The sequence below is a fragment of the Vicia villosa genome, linkage group LG3 (genome assembly GCF_029867415.1).
Source record: "Vicia villosa cultivar HV-30 ecotype Madison, WI linkage group LG3, Vvil1.0, whole genome shotgun sequence".
Lineage (NCBI taxonomy): Eukaryota > Viridiplantae > Streptophyta > Magnoliopsida > Fabales > Fabaceae > Vicia > Vicia villosa.
In genome coordinates this window covers 69,144,132-69,160,502 of record NC_081182.1, presented here as the reverse complement: position 1 = coordinate 69,160,502, position 16,371 = coordinate 69,144,132, and the positions used below count along the sequence as shown (strand labels likewise).

At 33.4% G+C, this 16,371-nt stretch overlaps 2 protein-coding genes across 4 annotated transcripts; one reads left to right on the top strand and one right to left on the bottom strand.

Moving 5' to 3' along the window:
• Nucleotides 1-1,064: 1,064 nt before the first annotated feature.
• Nucleotides 1,065-5,264, bottom strand: LOC131661793 (E3 ubiquitin-protein ligase RGLG2-like). Of its 3 annotated transcripts, none has more exons than XM_058931427.1 (12): nucleotides 4,945-5,063; nucleotides 4,551-4,825; nucleotides 4,202-4,286; nucleotides 3,978-4,118; nucleotides 3,771-3,884; nucleotides 3,580-3,677; nucleotides 3,050-3,129; nucleotides 2,853-2,958; nucleotides 2,623-2,750; nucleotides 2,333-2,513; nucleotides 2,064-2,120; nucleotides 1,065-1,974 (listed from the first exon to the last, which is right to left on the bottom strand). In XM_058931427.1, exons 2-12 carry the CDS (start codon nucleotides 4,812-4,814, stop codon nucleotides 1,894-1,896), a joined length of 1,335 nt encoding a protein of 444 aa, XP_058787410.1. In that variant the 5' UTR covers nucleotides 4,815-4,825; nucleotides 4,945-5,063; the 3' UTR covers nucleotides 1,065-1,893. The 3 variants fall into 3 exon arrangements, with proteins under 3 accessions (XP_058787410.1, XP_058787408.1, XP_058787409.1); XM_058931425.1 differs by lacking the exon at nucleotides 4,945-5,063 and adding an exon at nucleotides 5,108-5,264 and having other exon boundaries at nucleotides 1,066-1,974; XM_058931426.1 differs by lacking the exon at nucleotides 4,945-5,063 and having other exon boundaries at nucleotides 1,066-1,974; nucleotides 4,551-4,935.
• A 7,766-nt stretch (nucleotides 5,265-13,030) lies between these two features.
• LOC131658269 (uncharacterized) lies at nucleotides 13,031-13,572 on the top strand. Its single transcript, XM_058927581.1, has 3 exons — nucleotides 13,031-13,210; nucleotides 13,289-13,435; nucleotides 13,519-13,572. The coding sequence occupies exons 1-3, from the start codon at nucleotides 13,031-13,033 to the stop codon at nucleotides 13,570-13,572; spliced, it is 381 nt and encodes a 126-aa protein (XP_058783564.1).
• The last annotated feature ends 2,799 nt before the right edge of the window (nucleotides 13,573-16,371 follow it).

Sequence of the window (16,371 nt, the reverse complement as noted above, 5' to 3'; positions counted from 1 at the left end):
TTTGGGATTTTTAGCTTTTCACGGTCACACCGCACGTTGTATAAAAGCTGCCCTCTGTAGCTTTTGAAAAGTCACGTTGGAGAAGTTATAAATGTGCGGTAGCAGTGATGTACATTGTTTCCAAACACGCAAATAGACATTTGTTTTTCATCATATTGACTCATGTATGTCATTCCACAATCTACCAAGTGATGGATCTGATAAGACATAGACATTGGTTTCTCACTAGATTGGTTCGTGTATGTCATTCTACATTCCACCAAAAGTCGTGCCCGTAAACATTAGTTTGATTCCAACAAACTTTTCAAACATTTTTCTCTTAATTTAAAAAAAAAATAGTGATTAATTACTTTAGTCTCTTTAGTCTTGTCACGTCAATCACTTTCTTCATCCATTTTTCTTTTCAAGTAGACCCCACTTCAAATGTTTTTCACCATAATTCATTTTTTTATAAGTTTTTATTTACACACAATCAATCATTATTTTTTATTAGTTAAAAAATAAATAAATCATTTTCTCTCTCTTTCATAATCACAACCACCTTATAATTGCAAATATTTCTCTTCACTTTATACCTCTTCACTCGTTATCCCTTTTCTTTCGTTTTAAATGCTCACTTCTATTACTCTTATCATTTATTTTATATTACCATTTCACTTGTATGTGTTCTCTTTTTAGCCTACTCTAACTAGTGATCATCTCTTTATACATTTTCCTTTTTTTATCTAGAGCATTTCGACTCCCTTTCTACTCTAATAAAATGCTTTCAGTCTATTATTTATCTAGAGCATTTCGACTCCCTTTCTGCTCTAATAAAATGCTTTACAGTCTATTATTAAAATGAGTCATGTTAACATGTGTTCTTAAGACACATCTTAAGTATATTATAATTAGAAAATAAAATCATATTTAAAATTTCAAAAAATTGAATACACGCATTTTTAAAAAATATTTCTATAAATAGTGTATTAACTTGTGCCTTTGAAACACGCGTTAGCTTATATAAAACTACTAATGCTTAGATTTTTTATAATTACTATAGTTTATAATGATAATTGTAAGCAAATTGATGAACACTTCTGTGCAAAACTCGCAAGGGTTATTAGAAAATAAGGATAGCGCATCTCAACAGCAGCGATCCTTTGATCAAATTTATTTTCCTCTCTTTTCTTCAACCGGTCTCTTTCCAATGGCAAGAAGGTATTTGCAGTATGACCGAACTGCAAATGGATCTATGCCACACAACCTCTGCTATGCTTTGACATGCAGAACAGGCCTAGCTCAACTCCATCATTAAGTTTAAGTTGTGTATGCTTAACTCCACACTCATGTAGGGATGAGTGATGTGTTTTACCCTATTAGAAGAATTTAGAAATAGGAAAACTCGATGAAAGGAGAGGAAACTCGTATGCTCATGAAACTCATACACTGGATCCTATCTACCTAACTGAATCTGAGCTGGCACAACAGCTCTAACTGTCATAACCGAAGGTTCCGAGCGACGAGTTGGTACATGCTTGGTGGTGTTATCTTCCAGCATCTTTGGCTCCTTTAACAATATCCAAATCCAAACCACTAAAGATTGAATTAATTGAAGTTTATAACAAAACTGATTGCCAGATAAAATAAGGAAAAGCAATAGATTAATTGGGATGATTTTCCTCTTCAAAACCACCCTAATACTTATAAAAATTAAGCATGCAAAATTATATTGATGAATTTCCAAAAAATAAATATATCAATGGAGAACAGTAATATAAAATGCGCTCAAAGCACAGACTTGAGTATGTAATGCCAAAACTATTTACACTTCCCTCTCTGGTCATCAAGAAACTTGCTAGGTTTCATATACTTCAACACCAAAAACCCTGCACATGTTTTCAGAGATATAATCTAATAAAGCTTTATTCTAGTATTAATGCTACTCCTGCAAATGGGGCATAGCTCAAGATCTTGACCGCACTCGCAGCATGTCTGCAAATTAATTAGAAAAACTTGTGTTACTAATTGGCAATCAATCATTTAAAATGTATGAGAAAAATAAAAGTGGTCGGAATCCTAACCTGATGTCCGCAACCAAAGGCCATATCCTTTGGATTGGAAAGGCAAATGGGACAAAACTGCAGGGATGACAAAACAGAATAGTTTATAGGTTTTGAATTTGTATTAAACCGTTTATGTTTAAGTAAACTTATCATTGCCATTTTGATCCATAAATAGACTTCTATATGAGGATCGAGAATGAAAATAGACAAGTAAAAATGCTATTGCAGTGACAGTACGATTTAGAAGGAAAAAGCCAAGAGTAAGAGAAAGCATAGAGATGAAGTACCTGATTATCAGAAGCAGAACTTGCATGGGGGTTCACGCCAACACTGGGTTTGTTGTGACTGTGAGATGGTGCGCTGGGGCGAAAATTATTTTGAATGGAAGATTTTGGGGTGTTGAAAGATGATGTGCCATATTGAGGTGGTGGTAGAGGAATCCTATGTATATCATTCCTTCTACGATTGCTGTTTGAAAAAACAATGCATCTCAACTTAATCGGGGACTTCGTATGCAGATGTTATATTCAAGTCCAATACAGCAAAAGCTTAAAAAGAAAAGATTCAACATTGTTACCTCAATATATTAAGTTCTAGTGTTGCCTTGTACTGCGAAGGTATTTCCATTAACGCAGAAAGTGCAAACTCGGCTTCCTTTCTAGACCGATCCATATTCTTTGACATTATTTCGGTGAAATTCACAAACTACACAATACAAAGCAAATAAGAAAATAAATATAAAGTTTAGCATTGCTGAAAGTAGAAACAACGAAATTGATTTTTTTTCTCTGAATATGAGATACATGCCTGGAAATTATCAAATGCTCGAGCAGGTATGTTATCGTCAAATTCTTTCATCATGTCCCATGGCCCGTCTCCAACTCCGACTAGTATAATTGACAGGGGATATTCACTGCAAGTAAACACGTAATTATTTGTTAAGAGTTGTATACACATTATTATAACCACGAAAAATAATAAAGAACCACAAGCAGATAAACTACCTAGCTTTCACAATTGCTTCTACAGTTTTTCTTTCTTGTGTACTCAATTGCCCACGCTCTGTGTCAACACTTCTTGTTACCTGTGAAAAGTTGACAATCTTCAACATCAATCCATTTATCATACTTAGTTTCGAATTGCTAATTGATGGCCAATGGTAAGCATAACCATATAGTGACAGAATGATGTTTGGCTAATAGCGCTTTCTCTACGTTTCGTGCTAGTTCCATTTGAAAACTATAGCTAATTCTTACTTCACATAGCAAGTTATTGTATAATCTCTTTATCCCTTTTAACAAAAAATAACTACTTTTACCAACAGATGTTACATTCATTTGATTATATGAAGGAAGGTCTTAATTTCAGCATCAATAACAATTCCAACTTTCTACCCCTTGAAAGAAAAGAAAATCATCAATTAAAAAAACTCATGTGCAAGCTACTTATACCACTTAAATTATATGATTTTGATATCCATTCGATTAAATAACAATAAAATCTATTGTGACTTTCAACTCTGGTAATTCTCTACCTGCCCATCAGCTATAATCAATAAAACATGGTATTGGCCTTCACTTTGCTCAACTATGGTGATTGCCATCTCAATGACCGGAGCAAATGACGTGGGTCCTGCCATGAATTGGGGGTGATAAATAGCATAAGTAAAGAGCTGAATGAAATGCATATAAAGAATGAGATGAAGTTTAACCAATGTCCAAATACCTGCAAGCCTTAATTGAGGGACCAATTCCCTATAACGTGACAAAACTTCTTCAAACCCATGACAAAATCTATCCTCGGCATTGAAACTAAAAACTTCTTGGTCATGTGTTGAAGCTGTCAATGTAAACCAACACACAATATAACTCATCCAAACAGTAAATTATATCCTTGCGAATGAATGTAATTCATAAAAATTAAATAATTTACCATCTCCGAATCCAAAACAAGGAATCAAGTTATCCTCATCAAAGGAGGACAGTGTTTTCCCAATGATAGATATAGCTTGTTCATACGGATTTTGTTCATTCCCGATATGATGAAGGCATCTCCTTTGAAATGACCTTGCGCCTAAAAATACAAAGGTAAGAGGCATTGCAAATTGACACAATGAAAAGAAGGAGAAAATGAAGATTAGTCAAATGAGACTAAACCTGTCCACTCATTGCTTTTCGTAAAATCAATACCAACAATGAGATTAGAAGACTCTAGGCCAGCACTTGCTAGAGCCTCAGTTACCTTCCAAAAATTGAAAAGAAAAATACTTCAGAGTGTCACAAAAAAAAAAACAAAAAAAATAATAACATCGTTATAGTGACACATTGATCTGACTTTTACATTCTCCAAATACAGAAACGCGTTGAAACTAATCATTGCTCAATAGGTCAAAATGATGATGCAAGTATGTATAAGCATCAAACAGGTCCAAATGATTAAGACCTAAACACAATTATTTGTCAAACATTAGAACTTAAAGTCAAAAAATGGGACCTGAAAAATTACCTGTTCCAAACTACTATAATTATCACCAATCCTTGTAAACTTTTTATCCGAACTCTTACTTTGTTGAGGAGCATGAGCAACACTACCACCATAGCTTTGAGGTGGAGGTTGAACTCCATAATTATACCCCATTGTTCCATGATCCTGTGGTTGTGGCAAATAAGGAGATTGATATTGAGGAAACATAGGATTTGACCTTGAAGATGATGAAGAACGCTGCCTAGAGCTTCTAGAGCCCCTTCGTTTCGAATGTGATCCACCCATGAATTCTTATCCTAGAGAAATTGAAATTCAGCAGCACAATTCAAACATTGAAATCAAATCTCTAACAAACTTAACTTCATTATGTTAAAATCACATTCTTAATCATTTTACAATAATTAATTAACATTACTTGCATGAATTTCATTTACAATTCAAGTAAAACACACAATCCCAAAAACAAAACTGAATTATAATAATCCACTCAGCAAATTGAAGGTAATGCGTAAGAATTAAGAAAGAAACAATTTAAAAAAATGGAAGTTTTGAATCTTGAAGAAAAGAAATACTACTACCTCGAAGAGGTTGATTGAGAGAGAGTGAATGAGTGGAAATGGATGAGCGTGTGGGTGTCAGTATCAGTGGAATATTGATGAACGGTGTGAAGGTTGCTTCCACGAACTTTCTCTCTCTATAAGTGTGGTTTCACCCACTTTTCTTTTTGTGCAGTAAACAAGGTTTAGTGTTAATCATAATTGTAAATAGGGTTTTTCTTTCTTTTATTAGTCAACAATAATACTCATTAAGACTTTCTTAATTGGGTTTTGAAAATAGTCCATGCTAGTTTAATTTAATTAATTACGCAAGTTTTTACCAAAAAAAAAAAAAAATTAATTACGCAAGTTAATGGTGAAAGCTCTCTTACCTTATAGGTTGGTCGGGTATATATATTATACACGTCATCAATGATTAAGTCGTATATTTTTGTATAAAAATTAGTAATATTTAAGTTTTTGTTATTTTTAAATGGTTTTAGATATTTGTTTTTGTTATTTTTTAATGGTTTTAGATTTTTGTTTTTGTTTTTAAGTATATAAGTTTGGTCTTCGATATTACTGATTTATAAAATTAAATTATTTATTTTTAACAATTTAAAACTATATTCCCATATTATTATAAGAATAATAATACGTATCTCCATGTTATCGAAAAGTTAGACAAAATTAATTTTTTAATGGTGAGTGTGAACTTTTTGAAAGATACTTTTGTTGCTCTAAAAGAGTAATTGCTTTATCTTTTGTAATGTTTAAATAATAATACATGACTTTTCACATAAGGGTTATTGTACTAGTAGAAGTGAAGAGATTGTTAAGTTTGATGATTATATTATAAAATTATAATTAATAATAGTATAACAAATTATTTTTAATATAAATTGGGTATCATCTATAAACAATTGCATAGATTAATTTTTTAAGTTGAAGTGTACTACAATAAACAATAAAATTATTTCTTAAAAAATGTAAATTCAAATTTAAGACCTTGATTAAGTTTGAAAAAACATAAATGTCCAAAATAAACATTATATAATTGAATTCATATTATGTTTTAGTCCTTCATCTTATTTTTTTTTAATAAAAACACATTTTGATTAAACAATATATATAATCAATTTTTAAAATTGAATACTCTATGATCAAATTCATAAACTTTCATGTTCAAACATCATAAATTTCTTTAAAATGATATCACAATTTTCATCTTTTCGTGTAACAATATTGTCATTTAATGTTCAAAATAATTAAAATCATATACACCACCATAATTATATACCTTGAAAATAGAAAGAAAAAAATCATAATCAATGAGGATTTAAGTCTTAGTTCATGAATATTTTTTTTTTTTTATCAAAAGTCTTAGTTCATGAATATTTAAATTCATGTATTTAGGATGTTGGATAATTATTTATTTATTTTTAAATATAATATGTAATTAATTATACAGTGTGAATAAATATCATAGCTTTATGTTTTACTCATTTAAATACATTAAAAAATATATATTTTTATTTTTCACATGGCATCAAAGCTCCTACTCTATGGAACTTTATTTCTTCTAATCATTATTTAAAATTTTGAATGGACATGTTTATGATGTCATAATAATCCTTAAATTTTGACTAGGCAATGATGTCAAGTTTTTCCAATTAAACATTGTTTGTTCTTTTTGTTCGCCATTTGCATAATTTTGTACTTCTTCCAGTAGATGTTTGTCCAACCGTTGTTTGTATACTTTCCAAAAGTCGCTCGTACAGTTTTCTGCACTACCGGTATAACTCTGCACATTTTATGAGCAACCGTCTTCACCGTACCAGACGTTGTCCCTACATTTTCTGGGCTGATTTCTTTATCGAATCTTGTTTTTCTTTGATATCTTATACATAAATATTTTATGGTTGGTTTTGTTTCCTTTATGACCAATAGTATGGAAAAGTCATCAGGTAATTGCAGTGTGGCGTATTCTAGTAAGCTTCCACTCTTATTTGGATTTCATGTCTTAGAAACACCTTTCTACTTATTTTGGATATTAGATTCAAGAGCCACGGACCACATGACACCCTCTTCGAAACAATTCTCCACATATTTCCGTTGTCCTAGTAATAAAAAATTTCTACTGCAGATGGTACTCTTGTAATTGTAGTTAGCATTGGAGAAATCCAAATAAATCATTATATAACCTTAAAAAGGATTCTCCATGTTCCAAGACTATCCAAGAACCTTGCCTCAATACAAAAACTTACAAATAATTTATCTTGTAGTGTGACTTTTCATTATGATTGTTATTTATTTCAGGATAAGGAGTCGGGAAAGACGATTGGACGTGCTAGAGAAAGGAATGGCCTTTACTATTTTGAAGAACCAGATCAATGTACAAAATTCCACTTGTCCTACTCATTTATGTTAGAGTTAGTACTCTCTAAAAAGAAAGAAAAAAATCTTTCTTTTTCATTGTTGATTTGGTCACCCTTCTCTTGGAGTCATTAAAGTTTTATTTCCATCTTTATTCAATAAGTTAGATATTCAAAGTAGTCATTGTGAGTTTTTTAAACATAAGTGTTTACCTTTTGTATTAAAATACAAAAGAAGATTTTCCCTCTTCTATCTTATTCATTCAGATGTTTGGGATCCCTCTACCAATATAAATGTAACAAGTGCTAGGTGGTTTGTTACTTTTATAGATGATTGTACTCGAGTTACTTGGGAGTTTTTACTCCAAAACAAGTCTAACGCCAGTACTGTTTTCCCAAAGTTTTTCTACATGATTAAAATCAATTTGGAGTAAACATCAAAAGGCTTAGGTCTGATAATGGAAAAGATTAATTCAATTGTGTTCTTACTTCTTTCTGTCAAAAAGAGGGAATTGTCCATGAGTCTTCTTGTGTTAAAACACCACAACAAAATGGAATCGTAGAAAGAAAAAATGGGCATCTATTAGACCAAATTTGAGCACTGTTGTTTCATCAAAATGTTCCAAAATATTTATGGGGGGAGGTCATTCTCACTAACACATATCTTATTAATCGATTACCCTCTAGAGAATTAGGGTTTAATAGTTCTATGGATGTTCTTTCTTTCTTCTATCCAAATTTGTCAGTAAGTAGTAATTTTAAACCTAGAATCTTTGGGTGTGTCTCATTTGTCGATGTACATAGTCAAGATAGAAAAAACTCGACCCTAGAGCCCTAAGATGTGTTTTTGACAAGTATTCCTCTACTTAAAAGGGATATAAGTGTTTCCATTATCCATCTAAAAAGTTTTTTGTGTCGTGGGATGTTACCTTTCACGAGGAGGAATCGTACTTCACTTAACATTATCTTTAGGGGGATAATTTTAAGGAAGATAAACTTGAAAGTCTCTATCTTTCTAGTCTTGAGTTAAATACACTCAATCTATATAGTATTAAGTCATATACATCTGGTCATTTTGGACATGACTCATATACATTCAATATCTCCGGTCTCGAGTCAAATCCACCTAATTCTTCTAGTTTTGAGTCAAATAGACCCAATCTTTCTGGTCTTGAGTTAAACACACTTGTACCAGACCTATTTGAGACTGGAGAACTAGGAGTTCATTCAAATTAATTTGTATTGTCCAAACAAGGTACATGTGTGTGTGTGTATGTGTCCCCTTACAAGGGCAGGGAGACTCAAAGGTCTTAGTAGGTATATTACACGAAATTGGTGAGGGTTAGACCATGGCGGCGAGTAGACCTTTTTATGGTGATTTTTTAGATTATTGAGGGAGCCAACTCACGTGAGGTGAGTGGTCCTAATGGTGGCTAGCGCTGCTAGGTTGCATGCGGACGGTTATAGTGGTGTATTGGATGGTAATAAGTGATTTTTACTTAACTGAATGAGCATTTTTTATCCCTTTGAGGGAGGGGTATATATATGGATTCCTGGTTCTTAGGATTTTCTCGGAAAAGTTCACTGCCCACTCAATCAAAAAGTGGACTGTTTAACTCATAGTTCTAAAGGAAACATGGAACAATAAGTATATTGACTTTCCTAGTATCCAAGACATGTCCTATTGAATTTTTCCTCATTTGGGGGCAAGGTAATGCCTCTCTTTGGTCGACCCCGTGTCGTCGTCCTTTCCTAGGGCGGTCCCGAAGATATTTCCCTAGGCAAGGTTATGTACAAATATAACACTATACAATCAAATACACTAGTAGCTGAACTTAGACCTAGAGTGGATGTAAGATATGGAAAGAATCTGGTTTACATGAGGAAGTCAAAGGTCATTCCTGAATCGACACAAGTTTAAGAGTCTGACTCGACTCCTTTAAATGAGGTAATTAATTTTCTGAATTACAAGATAAAATGATGACCTAAATAATAGATGATGACTAGACCTTCCAATTGCTATTAGAAAAGGTACCAGAAAATGCACCAAGCAGCTTTTAAATCCCCTTTCAAACTATCTTTCTTTAAAAAAAATTAGCACCTATCCATATAGCCTTCCTTACAAGCCTAAATGCTTCTTTCATACCTACTAATGTTTCTGAGGCACTGTCTGATGAAAAATGGAAGCAAGCCATGAATATCGAGATGGACGCATTGAAAAAGAATGGAACTTGGGAGTTAGTAACTTTACTAGAAGGAAAGAGGTCAATTCGATACAAATGGGTGTACACAATAAAATATAAGGCTGGTGGATCAATCAAAAGATATAAATCCAGGCTGGTTGCCAAAGGGTTTATACAAACCTATGGAATTGACTATTCAAAGACATTTACTCCGGTTACGAAGATGGATACAGTGAGAGTAATTTTGTCACTTGCTGCCAATTATGGTTGATGTGAAGAATGTCTTCTTACATGGGGAACTTGAGGAGGAGATTTATATGCAGGTACCACTGGAGTATGAAAAACAGGTGCCTGACAATTTAGTTTGCAGGTTGAAAAAGGCGTTATATGGACTAAAACAATCACCTCGAGCATGGTTTGGAAGATTCACTTAGGTTATGACATCGTTGGGCTACAAGCAAAGTCAAGGGAATCACACCTTATTCATCAAACACTCACCACAAGGGGGAGTAACAATTATGTTAGTATATGTGGATGACATTATAATGACAGGAGATGATTGGAAGGAGCAACAAATCTTGATTCATTGTTTGGCTAAGGAGTTTGTAATAAAAACTCTTGGAAAATTAAATTACTTCTTAGGAATCGACTTGGCACATTTCCGAAAAGGCATTTTTATATCTCAACAAAAATACATTACAGATTTACTTGAAGAGACATGAAAAATAGCGTGTAAACCTGTAAGCGTTCCTATGGATCCAAATCTTAAATTGGGTAATACATAAGAAGATGTTGCAGTAGATAAAGAAATGTATCAATGGCTAGTTGAGAGATTAATTTATTTGTCTCACACTAGACCCGATGTTGCATTTGATGTAAGTATGGTTAGTTAGTTCATGCACTATCTTAAAGAAATCCATTTACAAGCAATTCATAGAATCCTACAGTATCTCAAGGGAACTCTAGGAAGAGGAATTTTGTTCAAAATAAATGGAAATACAACCCTTGAGGCCTATACTAATGCAGACTATGCAAGTTCAGTTGTTGATAGAAGATCCACTATATGGTACTGTTCCTTTCTTGTAGGAAATCTTGTGACATTGAGAAGTAAGAAGAAAAATGTAGTAGCATGTTCTATTGCTGGAGCTGAATTTTGAGCCATGGCATAAGGAATTTGTGAATTACTTTGGCCCAAAATTATTTTAGAAAATTTAAAAATCAAATGGAAAGGACCCATGAAGCTCTACTGTTATGATAAGTAAACTATTAGTATAACATATAATTTAGTTCAACATAATCAAACTAAGCATATTGAGGTTGATAGACACTTCATTAAGGAGAAGCTTGATAGTGAGCTGATTTACACCTCATATGTGTCCTCACAAGGGCAAATTGCGGATATTCTCACTAAAGGATTGAGTGGCTCAAATTTTGAACGAATTGTATGCAAGCTGGGAATGAAAAATAATTATTCACCGGCTTGAGGGGGAATGTTGAAAATATATATAAAAAAATACATTGTATGTTTCCTATTAAAATGAGCATTTAAGTCTCGGGTTCATGTATATTTAGATTCGTGCATTTAGGGAGTTTAACTATTATTTATTTCTCCTTGTAAAGGTGATATGTAATGAATTATATAGTGTATAAATATTACGATTGTTGAGTGCTTTACTCACTCAAGCACATTTACAAAATTTCTTATTTCTATTTTTCACAATATATAAAAAAGAAAAGTTACAAAAAGAGGAAGAGAAATAAAAAATTCAAGACAAATAAAACAAAACAAAAAAGTAAAAAAAAAAAAATACAAAGAGAGAGGATATTGATGGTCATGAACAACTAGATTTGCACCCTCCAAATCAATCGTCGCTTCATTTTCAACCATATTAGTTCAAAATTTCATATCTCGAAGGACCACGGTAAGAAAATTTGGAACTATAACCAATTATTGCGCATCTTCCTGTGTTGCATCTACAAACTCGAAATCCTAGAAATTTTGAGTATACTCATTTGTGATATTTTCTATGTCATTGTGATGATCATTAAAATGTTGAATTGGAACCATCTGATTTTGAGCCATATTTCCATTAAAATTCATTTGAATAACCTCATTAGCATCTTTAGAGTTGGTTTTAGCATTCTCAAAGACATTAACTTCATTCAAAATAATGTCCACGTGGGATTCTTTGTTATTCACCACTATATTCTTGGCAACATATATAGGATTTTGTTTTTAACAACTTTTATATATTTTTCTAATTTTTTGAACTCCATCTTTTTTTCAACCTTCAGCTTATTACACTGTGAGATATGATGTTATATGCTATGGTAGTGATTGCAAAACTCGATAAGACTATCATATATATATATATATATATATATATATATATATATATATATATATATATATATATATATATATATATATATATATATATATACCTACATGGAAGGCATAACATTTCCCCTCAAATAAGACACACTCGTGTAACATTTTTTATAAATATACATCTATAAGTATTCTAGCGAAATAGCCAAAATTTCTATTTATAGTTGCATCATCAATAGAGATTGGCAATCCAATAAAACTAACAAATTCAACAAAAAAAAAGTGTAAGGGCGTCAATATTCCTAAGAAAGATTAGTAATATGAATCCATATTTAGGCATTTCACAATTTTTAAAAACTTGGATAGAAATGTGGTATCCACCGTGATAGTCGAAGAGCCCTAATTTTAATATTCCAAGTACGAGCAGCTCAAATTGATTGTAAATCCTCTGACAATGAGAACATGTATTCAAATAATCCTTTTCCAATTGAAATCAATTTATACTTCAAAATTGATTTAGAAAATGACTTTAGATTGTCTTGCAACTCATTGGCATTCAGTGCATTCTATTTTTTTTTCAAAATCAACTTTCCATATAAGTTTTTCTCAATCCTCCAATCCCTTAGACTGTGTTTGGATGAAGTATTTTCATGAAGTAATGTAATATTTTGAGGGAATTTAAAATGATTTGCACAAAATTTATTGTTTGGATATAAAAATGAAGAATTATTAAAATGATGGCAAAATACCCTGTTTGGTCCCTTAAGTTTACCCTCTGGTTCACTTTGGTCCCTCAATTAATTTTCGTGCCAATTTGGTCCTTTAAGTTTCTAAATGTAATCACGTCAGTCCTGTCCGTCAAGTTGGCTATAACGTCCGTTTGTTTAGTCTAGCTGGCAGGTGATGTGTCATAGTATATTAGGTTTTCCTTCTCCCCAATTCAATTTCACGTTCTCCTTCTCCCCCAATTCAATTTCACGTTCTCCTTCTCCCCATCTCTGCACTTCTTGTTCTATTCTCCTTCTCCTTCGTGTTCATCACTTTTCTCCCATCTCCATTCTGATAATCACCAACCATGAAGGAAAAACATTGTTCTGAGTTCTTCAAAGAGACAAAATCAGAAAGCAACGAGTCTTGCGTTCTTAGTAAGGCTCGTGCTATGCCAATTTGTTACTGTGGTGATGCTGCTGTGATTCGTAGGGCAAACACTGACAAGAATTTCGGAAAGAAATTTTGGGGATGTATCAATTACAAGGTAAGCCCTAATTTTTGGTTTGGTATGTTAAAGCAATGTGAAGAGGTTGTGTTGTTGATACAAATTTGTTATTTACAGGGGTCTGAGCAAAGAGGTTGCGGTTTTTTCAAGTGGTTCAATGAGGAAGTGGTGGAAGACAAATGTGAAGATTTGATACATAAGTTTGAAATCTTATCCAAGGAATTTGAAAAACTGAAGTGCAGAAATGAGGATTTAGGGAATAGGGTGACTGAAATTCAAGGCCAATTGAAGAAGTTTCAAAAGTGGAAGTTTATATGTTGTGTAATGTTATGTTTTTGGTTTTATAGGATGTTTTAGTATTGGCAATTAGGATGTTTCTGGTTTTTGAATGTGTAGTTTGAATGTGTAATTGTAACACAATTGTGAAATGAAATGAGTTTTAGTATTGGCATATTTGGTGTATAATGCATTTGACAGACCAAAACAAACATGACATTAACACATTTCATGATATTTCCCAAATGCATACAAACAGAACCAAAACAACAAACATAATTGTTGATAACAAACATAATTGTTCAAATTGTCTTCAAAATACATTAACCATAAACATGTTGATAACAAACATGATTGTTCAAATTGTCTTCAAAATACAAACATGACATAAACATGTTGATAATAGACTTCTCCAACATGCCTACAAACAGAACCTAAACAACAACCATAATTGTTCAAAATGACTTCAAAATACATTAACCATTACCCTAATTGTTCAAACAGAATTCAAATTACATTAATACTAATTGTAAGACTAAGTAAATTTCTTTGATGGGAGCCTCTTTGTTGGGGTAGTCCTTCTAGTTGTAGGTCCAATCACATTCTTTGCTGCAGATAATCTTGTTGTTGGTCCTGGGGCTACAAATGGCCTTCGTACACCAAGCTTTTGTAACTTCCCATCCACTTTTGAAGACTGGTTGTTACCTACATTTCCTCTTGAACATTGTCCTTTCACTTGCTTTCCTCTAGAAGATTGTGTTGCACTCATGTAAGCCTGTGTAGATGCTGAGGACTGAGTTACAGGCACCTGGGTACTAGTTGGCTGACTTGTATTAGTAACTGTTGCTTGACTTGGCTGACTTGTATTTGTAACTGTTGCTTGACTTGGCTGAGATGCATCAATAACTGTTGCTTGACTTGGCTGAGCTGGTGGTGTCACCTTGCAAGTTAACTTGTTATGGCCAACCTTCTTGCACCTAGAACACTTAATAATAAAACCTGTCCTTCTCATCTTTTTGTCACTCCCATCAATCTCTCCTTGCTCAAGATTTCTTCTCTTCTTTGGTCTACCAGGCATCTTCCTATATTTAGGTGGCTGAACATCAGGATATGGAGTCCTAACCCACAAATTAGACCCATTCACCGGATAGAGGACATGCTTGTATACTGCCTTGTAAGCAGAAACCCTATAGTAGTCAGGAATGTAATCATCAGCCTTGGTCTTGTTTATCCCCACATTCTACTTTCTCAAAGCCTTCTCTTTTATATCCTTAACCTTCAACCTAGGATTGTTTTTCAATGAGTTCTGAATTCTCTTACTCAACCACTTTGTAGATAGCAACTTCACATTGTACTCCCTACTACAATTATGTTCATCAATTATCTTTCTTACTTGCCAAGAATCCTCATCTGGTAACTTGCTACAGTAGAGCTCCCATTGACAGCCATCCTTACATCTTACCCTTACTCTTTTCTTGTCATTCTTTAAGAACTTCAGATCTCTACCATTCTGCACAGCATATGATATCACTGCATCCTTAATGTCACTCTTGGAAGTGAAATACATACCAAGCTCCCATTTGTAGTTGGACATATCTTTCTTTTCTTTGTAAAGTGGGTACTTCTTCCTATTAATTCCACTACTGTCATCACTATCACAGCCACTTTGAAGATCATCACTGTCATTATCACTCCCTTTACACTCTCCTGTATCTTTCATGTGCTTCTTTTTCCCACTAGACTTTCCATCACTTTCATGTGAAATGAGATCAGCAAGTTCATCCTCATCTATGTCATCATAATCATCAGATTCATCCTCAAATGATACCTCAAGGGCACTATCATACTGAAAGTTCTCATCCTCACTATCATCATCACTTTCATCATGAACCTCACCCATGTTGTTTGACTGACCATCAATATTTCCTCCAGTTATATTAGCAACTCCTTCTTCAACAGCAACATTTCCACCATTCAAACCAACTGCAACTCCTTCTTCAACAGCAACATTTCCACCATTCAAACCAACTGCAACTCCTTCTTCAACAGCAACATTTCCACCATTCAAACCAACTGCAACTCCTTCTTCAACAGCAACATTTCCACCATTCAAACCAACTGCAACTCCTTCTTCAACAGCAACATTTTTACCATTCAAACCAACTTCTCCTTCTTCTACAACATTATCACCATTCAACCCAACTTCCTCTTCTTCTACAACATTATCACCATTCAACCCTACTTCCCCTTCTTCCACACCAACATTGTCAGCATTCATCTGATCCAATTTATCAGCTATTTCATCATGTAACTGATTAAGAAACTTTTCAACCTCATCTACAGGCTCAACAACAACATCATCCACTGGTCCATCATAAAAATCAGGTTGAGACAGTGTGTGTTCAATGTAAATGTCAACACTTTGGTGCACCCTGTAAAGGTCTGCAATTTCTAAAGCACCTGTGTCATCAACTAGCAAATTCATACCTAATTGTGGATCCTTGTAATACATTTTCTCAAAGTCCCTATAACCTAAGTCTTTCAAAACACCCACTAACTCAAAATAACTCCACTTATCAGCATCTACTTTCAAATTATCAACCACACCTCCCTCGTACACACTAAAATCAGAGTTAACGAAATGACCACCATGGTAAATTTTCAGTTCCAGAATTTCGTCCATGCTCACCTAACACAGTTCATTAACAATATTTCAACCCTAAATCTACAGAAACCCCTAAATAAACAAAACCCTAAATCTAGTTAAACCCTAAATTATAACAATACCTAATATAGTGCAGAAAATACTTACCTGGTATAGTGCCTTCGTCTTCAATCGTATGTGCTTCCTCTTCGTTGCAATCGCTCCTTCTCCTTCTTCGTATTCAGCTTCTCTTGTTCGCAGTCCACTTCTCCTTCTTCGT